The sequence below is a fragment of the Phyllostomus discolor genome, chromosome 4 (genome assembly GCF_004126475.2).
Source record: "Phyllostomus discolor isolate MPI-MPIP mPhyDis1 chromosome 4, mPhyDis1.pri.v3, whole genome shotgun sequence".
Classification (NCBI taxonomy): Eukaryota; Metazoa; Chordata; class Mammalia; order Chiroptera; family Phyllostomidae; genus Phyllostomus; species Phyllostomus discolor.
Window position 1 is genome coordinate 204,462,099 of NC_040906.2, and position 22,702 is coordinate 204,484,800.

Genomic DNA, 22,702 nt, shown 5'->3' on the forward strand with positions numbered 1-22,702 from the left:
TCTTATGTGAGGATTAACTCCAATAACATAGCGTTGAAAGTGCCCGGTGCCCAGAGGCATCTGATAAATTGTAGTTATTTCTTCCCGCCAGCCCCTCCCCCAGTGCCTTTTAAGGGGGCACTGAATCCAGAGTTCCGTGTAATCACGGTGGGCTGCAGGTCCAAAGAGGGGAAGAGATGCCTCTGAATTGTTTTGCACTAGAAAATTTTTTGCCTCACGATTTTATCAGCTACAGAGAAACATTCTGCTTTTCACTGTGCACCTGCTGTCCCCTAAGTAGAGAAATACATAGATTTTCTTGCATTTTCTCAAAAAAGACTTATGTGCAAAATACCCAGATAATGGTGGCAAAAATGCGTTTTGCTTTGTGGGTGTTTTTGTTTGTTTGTTTGTTTTTGCTTAAATCACTCACCTTGTTTAACCACATTGTTATTCATGGTCATAATCAGTTCCATCGTTAATACAGTCACTTTAATAATGGTTCTTATAATCAGGGCTTCCTGGAAGAGTCAGAAAAAGGTCACATGAAGTTGTATAAATTGCACTGAAGGGACAATTCTGCCGGCATAATAGACCCGGTGGTCTTGTAAGGAAAGCCCGACCTGTTGGTAAAGAGAAATCTGCAGTCACTGGAATGTCATTTCCAAACTCCATCTGCAGAAAAAGACGCCCGATTAGCGCGGATTTATCTCCTGAGTGGGGACGCAGAGTGAAGGTGGGAGGGACACGCAAGGCCCAGGAGACCCACGTCGGTATGTTTTGCAAAGTTAGACCGTCAGGGAGGCAGAAAACTACTTTGCTTCTAGAACACGCGATAGGCCGTGGGCTGGAGAGAAGGAAGGTGCCACGCATGAGCCCTCGGGTGGCGGATTCCTGTCCCCGCCCTGAGAACCAGCCGCCCGCTCTCTCCCCAGGCTCCTTGCAGATTCCCGAGCACGCCTGTCCGTGGGCCTGTGACAGAATGGGTCTGGGGACCTCCCCGCAGCAGGCAGGGTGCGGGGTGCTGAGCGGCCAGGAGGGAGGCCAGAAAGAGCTCACTGTGCTGGAGGCCAGGACTGAGCAGGGCTTTCCCTCTGCCTGCGGGAGGGCATCTGAGGGCCCCACTCTGGGCTCGAAGGAGAGGGGGTCCGGCCCCTCTCGGCGCTGATGCTGTTCCTGCCGGACAAGCACAGGGGGCCTGGCTTGAAGGACTTACTCCCCTGAAACGGCCACGGGGGAGGAGCCTCCCGCCCTGGACAGGATTCTGAGCAGCCCGGGGAGAGAGCCCGGGGCATTGATGCCTCTGTCCCCTCCTTCCTCCCTAGATGACTTCTCAGGACTGGAGACCGACACGGCAGCACCCACGGAGGAGCCCTACATGGTCTACGATGAAGGTACTCACTGATGTGAAGCACACTCTTTGGATAATCTCTTTCCTGCTGGGAGGATCTTATTTTTAATCACTAAGTGGATGATCTGAATTGCAGTTTCCTTCCGAACTCTGGGCTGGGTGGCCATGCTTAGGGAAGGGTGGGTGTACCCCAAGCTTGTAAGTTACTCCCAGTTCATCTGTGATCAAAGAAACAGTGGGCTTGGTTGAAAAGTCAGCCTCCAAACAGGTGCTCTGTGCTTCCCGTCTCTCCCTTCCGGCCCCTCCTTCCTCCGGAAATCCTGGAGCCGTCAGGTCTGCCGCCACCCCCCCCCCGGCCCCGCCCCCACCGCCCACAGAGCTTTGTAACACCAACGTCTCAGCTTCGTCTCCGGGCTCTTCTCATTCTTCCCTGTTCTTATTCTCTAATTACATGAAAAAATGCAATGCCTTGGCCAGGGGGCTTGATGGGTTGGAGCATCGTCCTGTACACCAAAAAGGTTGTGGGCGCAGTCCCGAGTCAGGGCACAGACCTCAGATGGGTTCAATCCCTGGTCAGGGCGTGTACAGGAGGCAGCCACTGCTGTTCTCACATCGATGTTTCTCTCTCTTTCTCTCTCTCTCCCCCTCCCTGGCTCCCTCTCCCTCCCTCTCCCTCTCTCCCCCACCCCCTTCCTCTCTCTCCAAAATCAGTAAAAACATATCCTCAGGTGAGGATTAAAAAAAAATGCAATGCTACAGATGTGTAGAACTTTTTTAAAAAATATTTTATTTATTTATTTTCAGAGAGGGAAGGGGGGGAGAAAGAGAGAGAGAGAAACATCAATGTGCGGTTGCTGGGGGCCGTGGTCTGCAACCCAGGCATGTGCCCTGACTGGGAGTTGAACCTGCGACACTTTGGTTCGCAGCCCGTGCTCAATCCACTGAGTTACGCCAGCCAGGGCAGAACTTTTTTAATCATAGACTGTTTTCAAGTGCAGGTAGGGCTTATAAGGTCAAGAACACTGACACCTGTTCGGGCAGTTGCCCAGTGAGTGGTGACCGGCAGTGGCGGCATGTGTGTGACCCTCTGACTCTCCTGTGTGTTTTATAAGTTGCCTCCACAGTTGGAGAACTTCATGTAGGTGTCTTGCCCCCACCCTGGTGCCAGGCTTTGGCACTCAGAAGGTCCTCATTTTTGCGTGTCCTCTTCCTGGTAATTATCCGCCGCTCCAATCGTCTTAAATCACCAATGTATTATGATGACATCAAGGGTGTAATCCGCTTTGATTGTGGTGTACAATCAAAGCAGATCACACCATTTGATGTGGTGTAACTCCAGTTTGATGGAGTGGTTTAATCTTTCAAACAAAAACGGACTGAGAAAAACATTGCGTGTCAGAAAGCACTAGAAGATTTCTTGGGACCTTTAAAAATACTGTGCGTCTTTCTCACTGTCTTTGAGCTGTTGAAAAGGGAGCAGAGTTTTATTTTCTTTTTTAAATGTTAAAGAATTCGGCAATGGAGCTCTGGCTGGTGTAGCTCAGTGGATTGAGCACAGGCTGCGAACCAAAGCATCGCAGGTTCGATTCCTAGTCAGGGCACATGTCTGGGTTGCGGGCCATGGCCCCCAGCAACCCTACATTGATGTTTCTCTCTCTCTCTCTCTTTTTCCCTCCCTTCCCTCTATAAAAATAAATAAATAAAATCTTTAAAAAAAAGAACTCAGCAATGGGGGAATATTGGGACAACTCTAGTAGAACAACAATAAAAACATAAATGTTAAAGAATTCTCTTAGCAGAATTCATCTCAACTTCTCCTGAGAAAATAAAAGCCCCACATGATAAATGAAAGAAAAAATCAAGTTCCATTTCTGATGTGAATCTTTCCTGGCTCTAAGAGGGAAAAGTATTCAGGTCGAGAATGACCTTGGACCAGGGACGGGAATGTGCTAAACTGGATGGAGTCAAAGGCTTGCTCCAGCGGGGATCCTGAAACCTCATTTCCCTGGTCACATGTGTGTCTTTTTTCCTTTCCTTTCTTTTCTCTGCAGCTGCTCTTCTGAGGAGACTGAAAGGAGGAGAAATGTGGTTTTGCTGGAAAAAAATTACATTTGGGCACTTGCGTTTGGGGTGTGTGTGTGTGTGCATGCTTTAATCTAGAGTTGGGTCTCAGGAAAGGATCTTTTGACTGCAAACAGTGCTCCTTTTCTGGAAGTGCCCAGGCACCAAACCTTACCATTGTTTCAGATTACGCCCTCGAGACCTCCAGGTCCCCAGCCACCACCATGCCCGCCACCCCTGCGGCTGTGGCACCGAACCTGGGAGTCATCCTGCCCGAAGGCACCATCGGTTCTTTTCCTGAAGAGGAATTCGACCTGGCTGGAAAGAAGCGATTTGTTGGTAAATAGCGCTTTTCTCATCAGAGCAACATGGGTATTTGACGTTCATTCTTTGAAGAAGAGCATAGCCAACCCCTTGGCCCGGCCAGGGAGGCCCACCGGGAGCAGAGCTTTCTCAGAGTGAAGTTTCCACTCGGGGCGATTCGGGGAGTCGTTCCCACTTAGCAGCATGGAACGCGCTTCCTGCATCACTAGGGGCCGGGGGCCTGCAGGGGTGGCTGGGGACTGGACAGAGTGGAGAGTAGAGAGGGCTGCCTGCTGTCACCTCAGAGGAAGGGACACTTAGGAACCGTGGGCTCCAGCCCACGGCTGTGGACAAGACGCCTTCCGGGCTTTGCCTGCACGTTGTCAAGTTCCTCCTCAACGGTGAGCGGGCGACAGAGCCGCAGGGGCTGTTCTCCCGGTTATTTCCCATCGTTGTCATTGGCCTCAAGGACCTGGGGTCTAGAAATTCACTTTCCTCTTTTTTGTCCGTCATGAACGCAATTTGGAGACGAATTAACGTTTCACTACATTGTGTTTCCTGCCCTTTGGGAGTCTTCTTTTCCATGCCCTTAACGAACTTCACTAATGAGACGGGTTAATATATTACTAAATGGGGAAAAAATAATATCTGATGAAGTAGGACTGGCAACAGCTTAAACTAATGTCACGCATTTTGTCTCCAAAACAAATGCTCTGCCACGAGCAGAGGGCAGCTCCGCCAGCCAGCACGCCGTGCCGAGCGCCCAGCCTACGCGCACTGGAAGGATAAGGGTAATAATCAGGGTGAGGTCGCATGCCTGCGGCCAGTGCTAAGGCTGGCCCGTGGCAGTCGACAGCCTGGCTGCCTTCACCCAACCTGACTTTCTCTCTGTAGTTCCACGACAGGGTCTGAAATCCTTTTAGCACTATTATCAGCTATTCCGAAGAACTCTTCAGAAGGCTGAGAGGCTTACGAGTGCCTGGCTATTTTTAATATGTCTACAACTCTATAAAGCACCGTAGACGAGGTCCTGATGAGGTCCATGGACAAACCCCCAGGGCCTAATTTTATACAAGTTATTGGAAAGTGCGGGAGCTAAAAATTGCTTGTCATTGTCATGGTCCCTGAGAATGGAAACCTGAGCCGAAGCCTCAGTGGAACGTTTAGAAAGTATTAGAAAGTCATTACACGAGAGCACATGGAGCCCTGCGTGGACAAACCCCAACTCCTATTCCCTGGCCTCTGTAACTTCCCACACAGCGCGTGTCCCAGAAAGACCCATGGGCCACAGGGAGCGTCTCCCGGTTGGCCCTTGTTCCACGGGCCCCCGCTCAGTGGCCACGGACTCCGCTGGGACCCAGGACATCTGCCTGGGCCTGCCTCCCTCCCTCCCGGGGCCCTCACACCCGCTGGGATGACGTGTGTGGAAAAAGCTCGAACCTGTTCATAGGGATGAGTAGCTATTATTGCACCGGGCAGAAATGTTGTAGAAGGCTGGTCAGGCCTGGCCTTGGAAGACATTCCAGATGGTGGTTCTGAGGGTCTCTGCAGCCCCAGGGAGGGCCTCCCAGGACTGAGGCTAGAGGTTCTTTATCTTGATCCACGTGTGTTTCTTTCCGGTCCCAACACAGTCTAGGCCGTGAGCTGTGTTGAGAGAGCCCCAGCTGGGCCCGATCCACACTTTCCCAAACGTCTGGGCTTTGGAATGGTGAGACAGCACAGCCCCAACTCACGTTACATTGACTGCAGCCTGGGGATCTATCACAGTCGCTTTGAGGCCAAAGCCATCCATGTTCACGGGGCAATAGGGTCTTTTGAAACCACAGGTGATGGGTGTAACTGCGTGGCTCCATTAAGGAGAGCTAGGGATGTGCTTCTGAACTTGGAGCCAGGCCTGGCGGCCTTGGCCACCCGTCTGGCGGGGAGAGACCGAATGGTTGGTCGGCTCCCTGGAGCAGACGTCGTGGGTCTGCCTCCAGAGAGCGCCGTCAGCAGCCGGAGGGGCGTCTCTGTCCTCCCGCAGCCCCGTACGTGACGTACCTCAGCAAGGACCCAGCAGCCCCCTGCTCCCTGACCGACGCGCTGGATCACTTCCAAGTGGAGAGCCTGGATGAAATCATCCCAAGCGACATGAGGAAGAGTGACCGGCCCCCGCAGCACGCCCCCCGCAATATCACCATTGTCGCTATGGAGGGCTGCCACTCCTTTGTCATCGTGGACTGGGACAAAGCCACCCCGGGAGACGTGGTGACAGGTACGTCTAGCCAGGCAGATGCGCAGCGTCCCCATTGGCATGTAGGTGGGAGACACAGGTAGGAGCGGATGGACAGGTGAGGGGTGAGTGGGTACGTGGGTGGCCGGAGGGAGGGAGGCACGCCACCGAGGCGTGAACTCCACTAGGCCTTCGGAGGCAGCCTGCGCAGGTGTCAGGGCTGAGGGCCACCCCCTGAGGTTTGTGCAAGCAGGTAAGGCAGAAAGAAGAGCTGCCTCATGGCTGTCATTACACATCCAGGTCAAGGGCAAGCACAGGTATTCAGCCACGAGAAATCCAAGGACGGCCCTCACCCAATGGGTGAGGAGACCCCCACAAGTCAGGGCCCTTTCAGCCACCCAGACACGGTTTCACGGTCTCTGTGTTTCGTGTGAAGGCCGGTTGTAGATGTCTCTACCAGGAGATTCTTAAACACTTGTGTGACGGTCACTGCTCTTCTCCGCTTTCCCTCTGCACAGTCTCGCTGAGGGGTGACTCCTTCTGAGGAGCAGTGCAGGCCAGGGGGTGGGGGAGACGAGGAGAAGCAACAGAGCAGGGAACCAGCAAGTCCCAGGAAGTACTTGCAGTGGTGTTACCTGCATCTGGATGCAGCAGAGGGTCCCAACGTTGTCGCCCGCCCTCACCCGACACGCGGCTGGCTCCTCCTGGGGCTGCCCTGTGCCCCCCTCCACGGGGTTGCACCTCTGGCGTGACGTGGTTCCTGGCCGCTCACGGGTCCTTCCCTCTCTCCACGGGCAGGTTACTTGGTGTACAGCGCGTCCTACGAGGACTTCATCCGGAACAAGTGGTCCACTCAGGCTTCCTCCGTGACTCATCTGCCCATCGAGAACCTGAAGCCAAACACAAGGTACGATGTGTCTGTCCCTGAAAAACCGAAATCTGAGACCCGTGTCCCTGGGGACGGACATCCTGGGGCTGAGGAGGAAAGGCTCAGTCGCAATGGTTTTATGACTTCCTCGGCATTCTCCCTCTAGTCCTCGGAGACCGTCAATGAGCACTCGCCACGTGACATGTGTTTTTCTTGGAAGAACGGACTATTTGGACTGTGACGGTTAGCCTAGCGGGCGGATGTTTCGTTCCCTAGTTTCCAGAGACTAAACACTGCCTACCACCGGGGTGAGGAAGGCTGCGCTGGGTGTTGAAAAGGAATCGGTCCCTTTCTAGTCGCCCGCGTGGTGGTGGTGGTAGACAGCACAGCCTTCACAGCTCGAGTTACGGGAGCAGCGATCGCTGAACATTCTAATTAGCTGGCACTCGAACTCCGTGATGTAGAAGGTTGGCTCATTCGAGAAAGATGCATTTTACACGTTAACATAGGCTACACCCACACCTTCCTAAGCTGGGCAAGTGGCCGGCTGGCCAGAGGGTCCTCTGGGAGCCACAGGTCACAGCCCTCGGTGGGAAAAACGCTTAAGTTGTTCCCAAGGGTGCAGAGCTGGGGAGTGGGCATTTCCACTTTCATGCTGTCTGCTTTCGGCCGTAATGGCCATCAGGAAAGCTTCCCCGGTGGGCGAGCGTGGGCAGAGTGCCAAGTGTGCCACGGTCGAGTGCTGATGTGCTCAGAAACCAGTTCTTTGGGGAAAAAGCAGAATTCCCTGGGTTCAGGCGTTTGCCAAGCTCCTTGGTGTGAATACTCCTGCCACAGCCAGTTCCGAGCTGCCGGTGAGCGTTCAGAATTCCTAAACATTGGACGATCCGCTCGCTCAAGCCCGTACACGTGGCTCCAGCACACACTGTCACACGAAGCCACCACATTTACGCGGCAAAGAGCGCTGAGTGGCGGGACTGGGACCGAGGTCTCCCGCTTTCTGTACCAGCCAGAGGGCCACGGAGAAGGTTACAGAAAATGCTGTTCTCAGACAGAAACATACTAAAGAGGGAGTGGGAACTGGACCACGGCCACAGGCACCGAGAGACCTCCGGGGTAGCCGGGATCTTTCCTCGGGGCCTTTTTAAGGTGCCACGTGGGTTCTCGGGAACTGAGCTCTTATAAACTATTATGAACGTCAGGATTTGGCAGATAAAAAAATGCACGTAGCAACACAAGACACGGAGAAAACACTTTACTTTTCCCTAACAGTGATGAAAGATGAACTAATTAGAGGAAACAAACAAAAAAGGGAAACAGGGCGACACCCAACTTGGTGTGTGCCACGTGACAAGGCTTTTTCAGCAGAGCCGCCATGTCCCAACAGGGCAGGGGGCCTGTGTGGTGTCCGCCCAGTGCCCCTGCCGCAGAGCCAGAGCCAGTCTTGGGGGGAGGGGGGGTGCCCCACCCCCTCTGCCAGTGTTCTCTCCATAGCTTCTGCCTCCAGACTGACGTTGAGTTTTGGATAACACGAAGAGATGGTTATGCAGCATGAGGGTTTGTTCATACTGCCCACAGCTATGGACGGGCCGGGACTCATTGAGTCAGGACTTACTGCCTGCTCCGCGCCAGGCACCACGATGTGCGCGCTCTGAGGGTGGAAGGGGGAAGGGGGATGGGGGTGGGGGGAGGGGCGGCAACCCACACCATGGTCCTGTCCACCGTCTGGCAGGACTGTAAACGCAAAACAACAGAAACACAGACTTTCACCGGTCAGTACGGTGCCATGAGTGTACGACAGGGGACTGTTTTATGAGTGTGGGGACCGAGGGGCGGTCAGATCAGCCACTATTACCTGGAGGAGGACTGCACAGTGCCTGGGGCTTCTGTCCCACCCTCCACCCACGGTCGGCCCCCTGGTGGACAGACTGGGAACAGCAGCTGCTGTGGCCCCCTCCCCCAGGATGCCTCCCCTGATGGGGTGTGCTGGCTGGGGTGCGAGCACAGGCCTGCCCCCCAACCCCGCACAGATTTCTTCCAACCCCCCCTCGGAGCAGCTCCGAGGAAGGGGTCACCACGACGTGAGGGTGCTCGTTCCCCCTGCCTGGCCCTAGTGCAGAATGTCTCCGGTGGGCTCCCTTCCACGGACCTCTTCCACGGAGTCTGTTTTCCCGCTATCGTCCCAGACCCCAGGGCTTCTCGGGAACCGACTTCCGAGTCCCTTGCCCAGGGAGCATGAGAAGTCCACGGCCCCACGTGGAGCCGTGGTGCAAAGCCAGCCGCGGGTCTTCACAGTCCAAGCTTGTTCTTGACTTCTCACGGGCATTACTCGCCCCCCTCAGCCACCCCCCCCCCCACCCCCCGCGCGCTGTCCGGAGCCTGCGCGCCCTAATCCGAAGAGCGCAGGGATCTGTCTCCGCGCAGCGCGCTCGAAGGACGGGGCCAAAAGCTTATATAAGGAGGCAAGGCGTGGGCCGCTCCCGTTACTTGGATGAGGCGGGGACTACTCAGAGAATGAAATGTATATATTTTCGTTCATTAAAAAGAGCTTCATGTGGTTTTTGAAAATGGGAACTTTACTCTTTTTTCATAATTCCATGCTGCTTTTCCACTCAGCATATTTAAATTCACTTTGACACATTAGGTGAAGTTCAAGTGGAAATATGTCTTTGGAAGTGGGCCACGCGGGCTTTGCGGAGGACAGAATAATTGCGCGGCCGGGGAAGGTGGGCTCCGGGAGCTCTTAGGTTTCGGCGGTGAGACGCGTTGTTACGGCAAAGAAGCTGGAACAGCTCCGCTTCCTCGACGGGCCACCCTCCTGCCCGCTCCTTAACTGGGAGCTCCGGGGAGAGGGCCAAGGAGCTCCCCGGGGGCAGCACGAGCATGTAGCCCTGGAATACAAGTGTCATTCTTCAGGCTTTGATTTCTTTTTCTTTTTTTAAAGAAAAAGAAAGTATCTGTAAAGTTTAACCAGGATCGTTAACACACGCCAAACCCACCGCTTGAGCTGCCTGCAGAGCTTTGCCTCAAATAACTCCACCGCGGCGGCCGCCGCATGGAAGTCTGTGTAATTGGGAAAACATGAGCGGCCGAGTGACTGGAGATTTGGAAACTCATATGTTCTTAATTGTGCCCATCTTGTTTTCTTAAACGAAGTTTTAAAAAGGATTCTCTCCTGAATGAGACATGAATCACTTTCTTGAAAGGCTTACAAGAAGTCTAATTTTACCAAACGGCTTCATTATCCTAACCATTTCGGCCAGCTCTCCGTGCAGCCAGACGCAGCTCCTCGTCCCATCCCTGTGGAGCTGAGGCCACAGGCCCCCACAGGCCACAGGCCCCCACAGGCCCCCAGACGCTCCGAGCCTCGTGCCCGGACAGCACAGCCACACACGTGGCCCTCTGCTCTCTCATGGCCCATCGTTCGCCTTTTAAAGAATGAGTGCATTTAAAAAAAGATGTTATTTATTTTTAGAGAGAGGGGAAGGGAGGGAGAAAGAGAAGGAGAGAAGCGTCAATATGCAAGAGAAACAGCAATTGGTTGCCTCTCACACGCACTCCAAGCAGGGACCCGGCCCGCACCCCAGGGTCCCTGGGCTGGGATGCCAGTGGTTTGCAGGATGATGCCCACCCACTGAGCCACGCCAGTCAGGGCTGTGCATTGTAGTGAGTGAATATAATCTGTGTGCCTGACAAACCATTCTGCAAACTTGAAGTGCAACCCCTGCTGGCCAGAGCCACGGGGAAAGGCCAATCGTGGGCTCTGCAGCATGGCGAAGAGCCGCACGCTCAGGATTCACCTCCCGTTTCTGCGCCTGGAAGTAGCCGGGGGCTGGAAGCGCAGGAGGGGGGACACCCAGAGCATCGCAGAGAAGCAGTGGCCACAGCTGTGGCGCTGGTCTCCAGTGCTGCCCAACCACCGCTTTTCGCCCCGCAGCTCCTCCTCCGGGGAAAAGCGAGAGGTTTCAGGACTCCCGGCCCAGTCAGCTCCTCAGCCTCTCTCTAGAGCAGCTCACTGATCCAGACCACGTGCCTTGAGCACATTCTCCTTTCCAAGACAAAGACCGGTCCTCCAGCACAGCTCCTCAGGCCCTGTCCGCGTCCCTCCCTGCACTTGCTTCTCTTTTCTAGAGGCGTAGACACTCGAAATGCATTTAAAGCCCCAGAGCCAACCACAGCCCAAGTGACACACCCACAATGCCCATGTTGCTTCACTGAGGACACCCGCCCTCTGGGTCAGTTCACCCTCTCTCTGCCCACGAGCACTCCCGGGCCACACCGCCTGCTTCTTCCCACGCAGGCCAGGGAGAGCATTGGGTTAACGTGTGAATTCTGCTGTGTGTGTTTTACTGCCGCAGCTCCTCCCTCTCGAGCTGGGACACGGGCAGGACAAGGGCAGGACACGGGCAGGACACGGGAGGAGACTTCCACCCAGGGACGTGTCTCAGGGGGCAGAACAACCTGTGACACCCTAAGGAACACACTCCAAGTGACTTATTTGCCCAATACGCTCCTTCTGCTCCCATTAGCCACGTGTCTGTGCTGCTAATGCTATTATTTTGAAAAGTTGTTAGAAAATGAGAAAGTTCAGAAAAAAACATGAAGAAATAGTAGTGATGTATGCATTAGTAAAAAAAAAAAAAAAAAAAGAAAGAAGAATCCAGCTGCCACAGAGTAGGTGCTCAGGGGTTTGGGAACCTGTCTTACTACGCAGAGCTTGAACAAGCTTCTCTCTCAGAACGTGTTTTCCTCCAATTCCAGGTACTACTTTAAAGTCCAAGCCAAAAACCCACATGGGTACGGACCCGTCAGCCCTTCCGTCTCGTTCGTTACGGAGTCAGGTACGGTTGCCTTCCCCGCTCACTTCCTCTCCTCTTCTCAGAAACAAATTGTTTGGAATGATGACGACAATAGAATAAGAACCGAAGAAGTAAATCCCTAACTTTTCAATTTCACGAATCCATATTGGGTATTGCTTTATAAAATAAACATGATCTTCTTTCTGCTGGGTTAAAACTCGGAAAACGACATCAGAATCGGTCTCCGTCAATGGCGAGGTCACATTCCAGTGGGAGGGGAAACAATCCAATCTTCAGCCGCGTGGGAAGGATAACCTGGAATCTATCTGCGGAAGAGTTAGCTGCAGAGATCATTTCTGTCATTGCAAATAGCTGAAGGGCAGAAAAGGCCTGAGAAGCAGTTGCTTCTAGCAATCAGTGAAGTCCCTAAGATGCTGCTTTTGCTGGGAGATGCAGGCATCTTTCCTGACTGTGGAGAGTTTAATGCAAATACTATGCCGTCTCCTACAAGCCACAGCACCTGCCATCTGTGTGCTGGTGTGCAGCGCTCCGCAGCCCTGTACGAACACGCGCCTGTGAGCGCGGTCCGAAGCAGTGCACGCGGAGCTGGCCACGAGGGAGTGCCCGGGTGAGTGGCCCCCCCACAGGGGAGGCCAGCGGGGGTAGGGAGCTGAGGCTCGGAGCCAGGCCACCTTCAGGAGCCCAGCTGAGCCAGCTCCACACTGGAGTACAAACTCGAGCTTCTGTTTGGTTATATTATTTCCTACATGTAGCTTGATCGCAAAGCATGGGCCATTAGAAGATATTTTTCAGTGTGGTGACTTGAAATCTACTGAATCAAATGTCGGGAACAAAAGTAAATCTTCTGTGAGAATATGCTTTGTATTGGAAATGTAGGCAAAGCCCCTCAAAAGTGTTTTCACCCATTTCATCTAAGAGGTGTGTTTGCGAGTAGTAATGAAGGAGTAAGAGAAAACCATTACCCGTGGTCAATGAGCTAAATCAAGGAATGTGCCTGTGTTTTGGCTGCATTTCCTAAAATAAAATGGACTTTTGGCAACTCTCAGATTAATGTGATAAAGATCTATAGGAAGAAAACCAAATAACTAAGATTTAAGCATCTACCAAGAAACAGAAATCCAAAATGTATCTGAGAGTAGGAAGATTCAAATACAGTTCATTCTCTTTGATTAGCAGCATTCCACGGTGGTGCCTCAATTAGTTTATCCGCTCACCTGTTGATTGACATTGGATTGTTTTTGAGAATGAAAAAGAAAACTGGTATGAACATTCATGTGTAAGTGTCTGTATGGACATGTTTTATTTTCTTTTGGATAAACATTCAAGAGTACAGTGGGTGGACTGTATAGTTGATGTATGTTTACCTTTTTCAGAAACCACTAAATGGTTTTCTCAAGAGAGACACATTTTAAAACATAATGAGTGTTCAATTATTTTGTAGTATCCAGTGTCAAAATACTATATTCAGACACCTATGGCATCTATATAAATAAGGAAGTATTTCTCAAGAGGAAAGACTTAGAAAATAAAAACTAAGGGAAAATGTTATCCTCTCTCAAATAAATCTTACGTTTTTCTTTACCTATTCCAGTTTGCTTAGGCCTTTCAATTAGAATAAACATTTCAACAACTGCATGATTGTGGAATATGGTAATGAAGTCAATTATTTCTCTTTATTCTACAGACAATCCTCTGCTTGTTGTGAGGCCGCCGGGTAAGTTTTCTTCTTGATAAACTTGATATTTTAGGAATCAAGTCGAATCACTAAAATTCAACTTGGATTCATTACAATTACTCACAAGTAGACACGTTGGATCGTTTTTGCATTTTAATAATTTTATGACAACTTGTATAGTTTCTTTGCACCCTTCATCCCAGCCCAGGGAAGAGAATGATCTGGGAATGTTTTAACATGGCCACAGCGGCCAATATCCATAACAACCATTATGGGTGGCCAGTAATGAGAACACATACGTTTATTTGCACTCAACCCCCTTTGAATATTCTAAATTGCTGAAAGGGTAGCAAAATACATGAATTGCACTACAAAATTTTACTTTAGAAAAACCCGAGAAAGCTCTGTTGCTGGAGTTGAGGAAAGGTCTTGTCTGTGAAGAGAACAGCAGGAGCCGATACTGAGGGACTCTGTGCGTGTGTGGGCGGGGCAGGGGGGAGGTTAGGACAGCACACCCTGCAGGGTCTGATTTGCCATTACAGCTTATTTCCCTTGAGCTTGGAGCCTTTTTCTTACTCTGCGATCCCCTTAACTATGCTCCAGTAAAAGGAGCTCCCCAATTGCGTTTCAGTACTAAGAAAGAAGAGGAAAGAGAAAGAGGGCGCCCATTGGGAGGTGGGAAAACTATGCTCAGAGATGCCCCCAAGAAAAGAGGAAGGCCCAGCGAATAGGTCAAGTTTTCGGGGACTCCGTGCGAGAATGAACACTGGGTATGTTTTTCGTTGTCAAGGTGGTGAGCCCATCTGGATCCCATTTGCTTTTAAACACGACCCCGACTACACGGACTGCCACGGCCGGCAGTACGTGAAGCGGACTTGGTATAAAAAGTTTGTGGGGGTCGTTCTTTGTAACTCTCTGCGGTACAAGATCTACCTCAGTGACAACTTGAAAGGTAGGTCTTTGAGGGTGGTTGGCTGTGGGAGGGGATGAAATGATTTGATTCTCTGAGGGACTAACGTGACATAGCAGGGGTATAAGAGTATATTTACGTCTGGCTCAAATACACACCAGTCTTGCAGGCTCTCTTTTAGGGTGACTGGGTTTTACATTGGGAGCCAGAAATATGTGTGTGTGTGTGTGTGTGTGTGTGTATAACTTATTTATTTATTCAAGATTTTATTTATTTTTAGAGAGGGAAGGGAGGGAGAAAGAGAGAGAGAGAAACATCAACATGCAGTTGCTGGGGGTCATGGCCTGCAACCCAGGCATGTGCCTTGACTGGGAATCGAACCTGCGATGCTTTGGTTTGCAGCCCATGCTCAATCCACTGAGCTATGCCAGCCGGGGATACACATTTTTTTTTTAAACTACTAGATTTTAGCAATGAAATCCAAAATTGTGTTACAAACTTAATGGACAATTTTTGCTGATAACTCAGTAATAACAGGTCTGAGTATAACTTGGAAGCATTGAGGAAAAGAATGTTCCCTTCATTCCCTGCCGTTGGCACCACTTTGCAGGGAAAAAAAATGTAGATGATGAAACATACATCAGCAATACTCTTTGTCCTGTGCCCCAAATAAAAATTACATGGTTTTCTCATGGGTGGGGATTTAAACAAAGAATAATACACACGCTTTGAATTACTAACATTTCAGAATGCCATTTTGACCCACCTGGCTTTGACTCGCCCACCCACACAAATCTGGTTTTATTTCAAAATTTGCACAACTTTTGATTTTTTTAGTACATACATATTTTTAGCTGGCCCCCAGCTGGCCTATATATACTTTGTTATGGGTTTTCTTGGTGGTGGTGGTGTTTTGCTTTTTTCATGCTAGCGGTATCGTTTTAAGATGATGCCAGAACAAATCTCCCTCCATACCCCGCACTCCGGCAATTTCTCGGTGTCTCTGCCTCTCCCAACACCCACCGCCTGTGTGTTTCTCTCTGCTCTTCCTGTTCCCTCCCACCGCTGCCCTTGCTCTGCTGGGACTGGGAGTTCCTGGGAGAGGTTGCCCAGCCATCTCCCGCCTCCTGGGGCCCAGAATGACCACTTTGCCCTACTGTGCAGCTGTGGTTCAGCACCACGGACAGTGTCTCTTGCCACGGGGCGCTACTAGTTACACGTGAAAATAGGTTCCTCCATTTTTACAGATCTTCACACCTTTCATAATTACTTCACAATGCATTCTCTGATGAGCTTAGGTTCGTCTATTCTTTTTTTTAAAAAAACACAGGTGGCAAACACAAGGCCCAAGGGCCAAATCCCACCCTCCACCCTGTTTTATCCAGCCCAGCACCTTGTTTCTACCTGGTGGCAGCACCGAGTTCTTGCTTAACTGTTAAGGGGCAGGTACACTTGCACGGTCCTAAAGTTACATTCAGCCCTTTGAAGGCCACCTCGAGGCTGATGTGGCCTCCGGTGAAAATGAGTTTGACACCCCTGTTTTAAACCAAGGAATAGGAAGTTCTACCACTCACGGGCAGACACTGCCGGTAATGTTAATACAATAGTTTCCATTTATGAACACCTGTGCAGTATTTAGCACGCGTGACGTCTTTGACGCCCCATGAACATGTATAGTTTGGTGCCGTCATCACCATTTTTCAAACGTGGAAAGTGGGACACAGAGTTTAAGGAGTGCGCCCAATTCAAATAGTCCCCAAGGCCTGTGCGAACTCCTAAACTAGCGGTGGCCTTTCTTGAGCAGTCACTGACTTGTCCTCTTCCTCCACGAAGACACATTCTACAGCATTGGGGACAGCTGGGGGAGAGGTGAGGACCACTGCCAGTTTGTGGATTCACACCTGGACGGAAGAACAGGGCCTCAGTCCTACATAGAAGCCCTCCCTCCCATTCAAGGTAACGCGAACAAAGACCTGGCACCTTTCTCCGGGGGGTGGGGAGGGCTGGTGCCAGGAGAAAACTCACTGTGGCCAACCTCTGCTTTACCTGAAGGCAGGTGTGGGCGGGGCACTTCAGGTCATGAAAATAAAAATATCAAAAAATCTTCCTCCCATGGGCTGGTATTGGGGTGAGCCCAGGAAAGTAGGGGTACAATGGAGTGAAGACCTTACCCCTACTTCCCCTCACTAGAAGGGGAAGAGGAATCCATTTTAGTGTGTTTCTCCAACTGCAGTCAAGGGTCGGCTCCGAAGACAGGTGCTGGCTAGTTGGTACACCCGCTGGTGGGATGGCAGGTCATCTCTCCTCCGGCAGGAGTAGACAGGGCCAAAGGGTGGGCTGTGATTGAGTCACTAAAAATAGTTTTTTGAGGAGGCTGGGCCATCACCTATGCGTCAAGGGATCGGTGGTCAGAAATGCCACAGCACTCTTTCCTTCGAGAAGGGGTACCGGCAAGATCTAAGAGTCCACCAGAGACTCCCCGAAGTACCCCTTGTAGCCTTGAGGCTGGGGGCAGCCATGAGGCCCCGAGGACTACGAGGTCTATCGTGCCCTGTGGCGAGTGCTCATACAGATGGCGAGACTGCCTTCTTTTGTGGAGAGAGAGAAAGAGAGAGCGTGTCGATGAACACTTTCCTACCTGTGTCCCACATGTGTGGGGCCTGGATTATCCCCACAAATCATGCTTGGGACAAGCCTCAGAGGCTACTGTGACCCTGCCCCAAAATGGTGGTGTTTGTTTGGAAGTCACATTTTTAAACACCAAATCATCAGAGGCCTCCTGTCTGAATCAGGTTGTAAGGATGAGGATTTTTCCTGTTGGTTTGGGCACTTTTGATGGCATGATCCCAGTACCAGTTCCAAGTATCAGTCCTCCCACCACACGCCACCAAGCAGTTCTTCGATGCCAGCGGGGTGTCCTACATACAATTCAACTCACGCTGACACTGTCACCTGGAGCAGCGTCAGACCCCATGGTTAAGGGCTCAGTCCCCGAGAGTGCCTCTCCTCACCCTCGCCAGACACTCACGGGTCCGGCTTCTCCCTTGTGCTTCTCACCAACGGCTATCGGTCCGAGGTTCCCACAACCTCCTCTTTGGGTTTCATTAACTTGCTAGATTGGCTCACAGAACGCAGGGAATTTGCACTTATGAGAAAACCAGTCTATGCTAAAAGACTGTCACTCGGGAACAGGCAGAGGGAAGAGACGCCCAGGGTGAGGTCTGCGGGAAAGGGCATGGAGCTCACAGGCCTCTCCAGGTGCCGCTCTCCCCAGATCTCCACGTGGTCACCAGCCTGGAGCTCCCTGAGCCCTGCCCTTTGGGGTTTATGGAGGTTTGGTTACATAGGCATGACGGATGAAATCACTGGTCACTGACGACTGAACTCATCCCTGCTTCCCCTCCCCTCCCCAGAGTTCGGGGACGGGGGGTAAGGCTGAAAGCTCCAGCCCTCTCTTATCACATGGTTAGTTCTTCTGGTGACCAGCCCCCATGCCGAGGTGCTTTCTGAGAGTCACTGAACATCAACTCAGGTGAGGTTGAAAGGGGTTTGTTACGAATATCAGCACACCTTTATGGATTGATCTTATCACTTAGGAAATCCCAAGGATTTGAGGAGCTCTCTGCCAGGAACAGGGATGAAGACTAAATACCTGTTTATTATTATAAATCACAATATCACAGATGCATTTTTTCTCTCTCTCTTTCCTTTTATCCTTCCAGGCTACCATCGCCAGTACCGCCAGGAGCCCGTCAGCTTCGGCAAAATTGGCTTTGGGACCCCCTATTACTACGTGGGCTGGTACGAGTGTGGGGTCTCCATCCCGGGGAAGTGGTAACCACAGGCCGAGCACCCTGGAAGCTCGCCCTGCCCCACCCCCTCGATGAACCTGAACTAGGGGCCGTGAACGAGAGAAGGAAGACGGTGACCCAGGCCCCTCTGCCCCGGTGTCAACAGGCCATGAGATGGACACTGGATATTTGGGGCATCTTCGGTCTGGACCTCAGCCCCACTTCCCGGCCTGGACCACACACAGGGTTCGACGTTGCTGTTCACTTTGTGTCTCCACACGTTGTGCTTGTGATAGCACCTCTCAGAGACGGCTGAACCCCGGGGCCACAGGGGAGGCCCGCCGAGTCAGGGCATTCCACACTCCTTAGGCACAACGTTCAGACCCCTCGCAGCTCCTGGGGACAGCTGAAGCTGGCCTCATGGAGTGCTACACGCTTTCTCTTTTCTCACTGGACTCCGCCCAGCCTAGCTCACTGTAAGCTTCGGGTGTCTTTCTACGCAGCAGAACTGAATGACTAAGATCACCACCAAGAGAAATATATCCTACTTAAGGTTTATCCCAGGGACTTACCCACTGCTAGACCAAATGTATCAACTCTTCTTTGTAAATTCTCATTTTGATATATATATATATGTATATATGCATATACATATCCACACTTCTCTGCAAGAACGTTGATTAAAGTCACTAAATTTGTACCTGTTCACCATTTACGTGTGTGTGGGACTTTTTGGAGCAGAGGGGCTGTGTATTAACATCTTTCCGAAGGGTCCACAGCATGCATTTTCTCAGGTGCTCAGACAGCCACGGGAAGTCCCGCCTTCTTCCTGTGCGTGCCGCCAACTGTGGGGTGCAGGGGGCTCTGCTGCATGGATGACAAACCAGGGGCAGATCCAGTGCCTTCCCTCTTTGCACACCTGTGCGGAAAAGGTGCTACTTGCCTCTATGGGGACGTGACCCATGTGACTTCAAACTAATTATAGATTGTAAGTCCCACATGATTTGAAAATCCAGTCTTGAAAAACAAGCAAACTCCTTTTTCCTTTCCCACCTATCTCAGTATCTACTCCTTAAAATAGATGCAGGATGGTGTCCGTTCCACGTGCATGGCTCCACTGTGCCATCAGCTCTGTGGAGGAAGGTCAGTCTTCTCTCACACAGAGCTCCACACAAGAGAAGCAGGGGTGGGAGTGGGTTGGAGGCAGAGGCTTTCCTGGGCTCCCCTGGCTTCGCCACTCACGGAAAGGAAGTCACAGCAGAGCGCAGTCCCGGCTCCTGGGGTCAGCTGTTGTTGGGCCGATGCTATGTTGTGTCGTGGAGGTGAGACCCGACGCATCCTGTAGGCCTGGGGGTGAAACTTACAGGGAAGTGAGTGACCACGTTGCAGGTCTTTGTGATGCAGCTGTGAGAGCTCGCAGGTCCCTCAGCCTCTGCCACAGCCTTTGTGCAGGGACAACAGTAAAGACCAGGTGAGCTTCTGACAACCTGGGAGAACACGAGGGTCCCTGAGGGGCACAGGTCCATTCACATGCCACTCAAACGTTCATTTGCAAAATAGGACAGGAATCTTTAAGCAGTTTTTGGAGCTTTTGTACATGAATTATTTTTTTTTAAAAAAAGAAGGATATCTAATTTAGAAACAAAAAAACAACCAGAACTGACAGAAAATTGAACTGTATGGAAGTCTGACAACCAAGGAGTTAAAGTAGACACATTCATCCAGACCAGTAGGAGGGGTGGAGTCAGGCAGCTGGGTAGAGAGGGGTCGTGGGGGAAAAAAAAGCAGCAGCTGGTGGGCCCTGGGCACACAAGGTAGCAGCAGGCAGACCCAGCAAGGCGGCAGCTGGTGGAGGGGCACGGCACACAAGGCGGCTGGCCACCGGGTGCTCCCACATTCAGGGCAGATAAACCAGGCAAAACTGGGAAGCAAGATGGACCATGCAGCCCAGGGTCCCAGCACAGGGAAATAAAGCCTCAAAACACCAATTGAAAACACCTATGGGGGTTCAGGTGCAGGGAGAGACTCCCAGCCTCACAGGAGAGTTTGTCAGAGAGATCCACAGGGTCCTAAACATACAAAGCCCACCCACATGGGAATCAGCACCAGAAGGGCCCAGTTTGCCTGAGGGAAGCGGGGGAAATGACTGAAATCCAGCAGAGAGCAGAGCAAGCACCACTGTTCCCTCTCGGACCCCTGCCCCACATACAGCATCACAACCCAGAGACTGGGTTGCCCCGCCCTGGTGAACACCTAAGGCTCCACCCCTCATACATAACAGGCTGCAGAGACAAAAAAAAAAAATGGCCCAAATGAAAGGACAGATCAAAGCTCCAGAAAAAAATAAAACTAAGTGATGAAGAGATAGCCAACCTATCAGATGCACAGTTCAAAGCACTGGTGATCAAGGTGCTCACAGAATTGGTTGAATTTGGTTGCAAATTAGATGAAAAAATGAAGGCTACGCTAAGTGAAATGAAGGAAAATGTACAGGGAATCAATAGTGATGGGAAGGAAACTGGGACTCAAATCAATGGAGTGGAACAGAAGGAAGAAAGAAACAACCAAACAGAAAAGAATGAAGATATAAGAATTCAAAAAAAAAATGAGGAGGCTTAGGAACTTCCAGGACATCTTTAAACATTCTAACATCTTAATTATAGGGGTACCAGAAGAGCAATAGGGGAGAAGAAGAAGAGCAATAAGTGGAAAAGTTATTTGAACAAATAATAAAGGAGAACTTCCCCAATCTGGCAAAGGAAATAGACTTCCAGGAAATCCAGGAAGCTCAGAGAGTCCCAAAGAAGTTGGACCCAAGGAGGAACACACCAAGGCACATCATAATTACATTAGCCAAGATTAAAATGAAGGAGAGAATCCTAGAAGCAGCAAGAGATAAGGAGACAGTCAAGTACAAAGGAATTCCCATCAGGCTGTCAGCTGATTTCTCAAAAGAGTCCTTGCAGGCAAGAAGGGGCTGGAAAGAAGTCTTCCAACTCACGAAAGGCAAGGACCTACATCCCAGATTGCTCAATCCAGCAAAGCTTTCATTTAGAATGGGAGGGCAGATAAAGTGCTTCTCAGATAAGATCAAATTAAAGGAGTTCATCATCACTAAGCTCTTATTATATGAAATGTTAAAGGGACTTATCTAAGAAAAAGAAGATAAAAAACATGTACAATAAAATGACAGAAAACTCACAGTTATTAACAACCACACCTAAAACAAAACAAAAACAAACTAAGCAAACAACTAGAACAGGAACAGAAATGAAGATCACATGGAGGGATAGCAACAGGGGAGCGGGAGGAGGAGAGAGGGGGAAAAGGTACAGGGAATAAGAAGCATAGACGGTAGGTAGAAAATAGACAGGGGGAGGGCAAGAATAGTATGGGAAATGTAGAAGCTAAAGAACTTATAAGTATGACACATGGACATGAACTAAAGGGGAGAATGTGGGTGGGAGAGAGTACACAGGGGGAAAATGGGACAACTGTAATAGCATAATCAATAAAATACACTTTAAAAAAGAAGGATGTCTAAAGAACACTTTGTTTTTCACTCTATTAGCACTCATATGCTTTACAATGCCAAGCCAAAGATAAGATCTTCAAATATAAATGAACTTTCCTAATAAGCACATAACTAACTTCCTTTAGTTCTCCCACCTGCTCCTCCAAACTTCCCTCTGGTTTCAAGTATCCACGTGCTGGCCATCAGAGAGAAGAGAGGGAGAGGCCAGCAGGGTGCAATTTCCCAAACGAGTCTCGGTGTTCTAGCGTGTGCACGAGGAGAGTCTTTTGGTCTGAGTCGCAAGCCCCCTTGGCCCTGGGCCTCCTTTGGAAGAGATGGGGTCGGGCCAGGGCAGAGGAACAGGTGTGCTCTCTCCTTCGCGACTCACACCTTTCCTGGCTAGACGGCGCATCCCGTGCTCATTCCGGAGACAAAAGGACACGCTCCCTCTGAGGGATCTCAGACTCGCTTCACAGAGATACAGAGAACTCACTGGCGTTCACTCATGCAGGGATGTTCGAGCCCCACCCGCGATCTTAGACCGTATTTCATTATAGAAGCCTGAACTTTTATTAAAAAGAAGAGTTTGCAGGTTTTGATGGAAGTCATTACAAACCCAGATGACAGGGCAGCCCAAACAGAAACACGGACCCCGAGCATCGGTGGTATCGTCACTGACATCCTGTCCCAGTGCGGCTACGTCCCACAGGAGTCCTCGCTGGTCACGGCCAGGCGCCAGTGCCGCGTGAGGTCAGGAGGCCAGGGTGTAGGAACGCCGTGGGCCTGAGCGCCGTTTCGTGTCCACTTAGGAGGACAGTCACGGGACTGCCTTCCTAAAAAAGTGTCCCTCTGCTTCGAAGTTTCTGAAGAAGAAGAGAGTTGGCCAAGTCTAGAGGTCAGATGTAGATGTAAGTGGGGTCAGACATAGCTGTAAGTGGGAACTAAAGGGGAAGAAAATGACTCAATGGGATGGAGAGTTTTCGTTCAGCCCCATGAGCCTCCTCGGAAAACGGTGAGGTGTCCGTCCCTGAAAAGCCTGTGACGGACCCAGAAAGTCTGAACTCGCCATCAGGAGGCCCCCAGCCTGGTTTCACGTGGCCTGTGGGCTCAGAGGGATGTCCATGAATGTAAAGGGTTGGAAACCAAACAGACAGACCAGCAGAACCCCAGCAACACTCTACAGAAGCGTGTGTGGCTCATAGGGCCGGAACTGTCTAC

General features: G+C 51.0%; 1 protein-coding gene across 2 annotated transcripts in view; it reads left to right on the top strand.

Moving 5' to 3' along the window:
- FNDC1 (fibronectin type III domain containing 1) overlaps nt 1-18,678 on the top strand; it is a 75,766-nt gene extending 57,088 nt beyond the window's left edge. For both annotated transcript variants that reach the window (XM_028510260.2, XM_036024950.1), the window contains 9 exons: nt 1,305-1,373; nt 3,578-3,730; nt 5,718-5,948; nt 6,705-6,813; nt 11,536-11,615; nt 13,279-13,308; nt 14,060-14,221; nt 16,013-16,135; nt 17,902-18,678. In XM_028510260.2, coding sequence (XP_028366061.1) covers nt 1,305-1,373; nt 3,578-3,730; nt 5,718-5,948; nt 6,705-6,813; nt 11,536-11,615; nt 13,279-13,308; nt 14,060-14,221; nt 16,013-16,135; nt 17,902-18,017 — 1,073 coding nt within the window. In that variant the 3' untranslated portion in view covers nt 18,018-18,678. The remainder of the gene's footprint in view (nt 1-1,304; nt 1,374-3,577; nt 3,731-5,717; nt 5,949-6,704; nt 6,814-11,535; nt 11,616-13,278; nt 13,309-14,059; nt 14,222-16,012; nt 16,136-17,901) is intronic.
- The last annotated feature ends 4,024 nt before the right edge of the window (nt 18,679-22,702 follow it).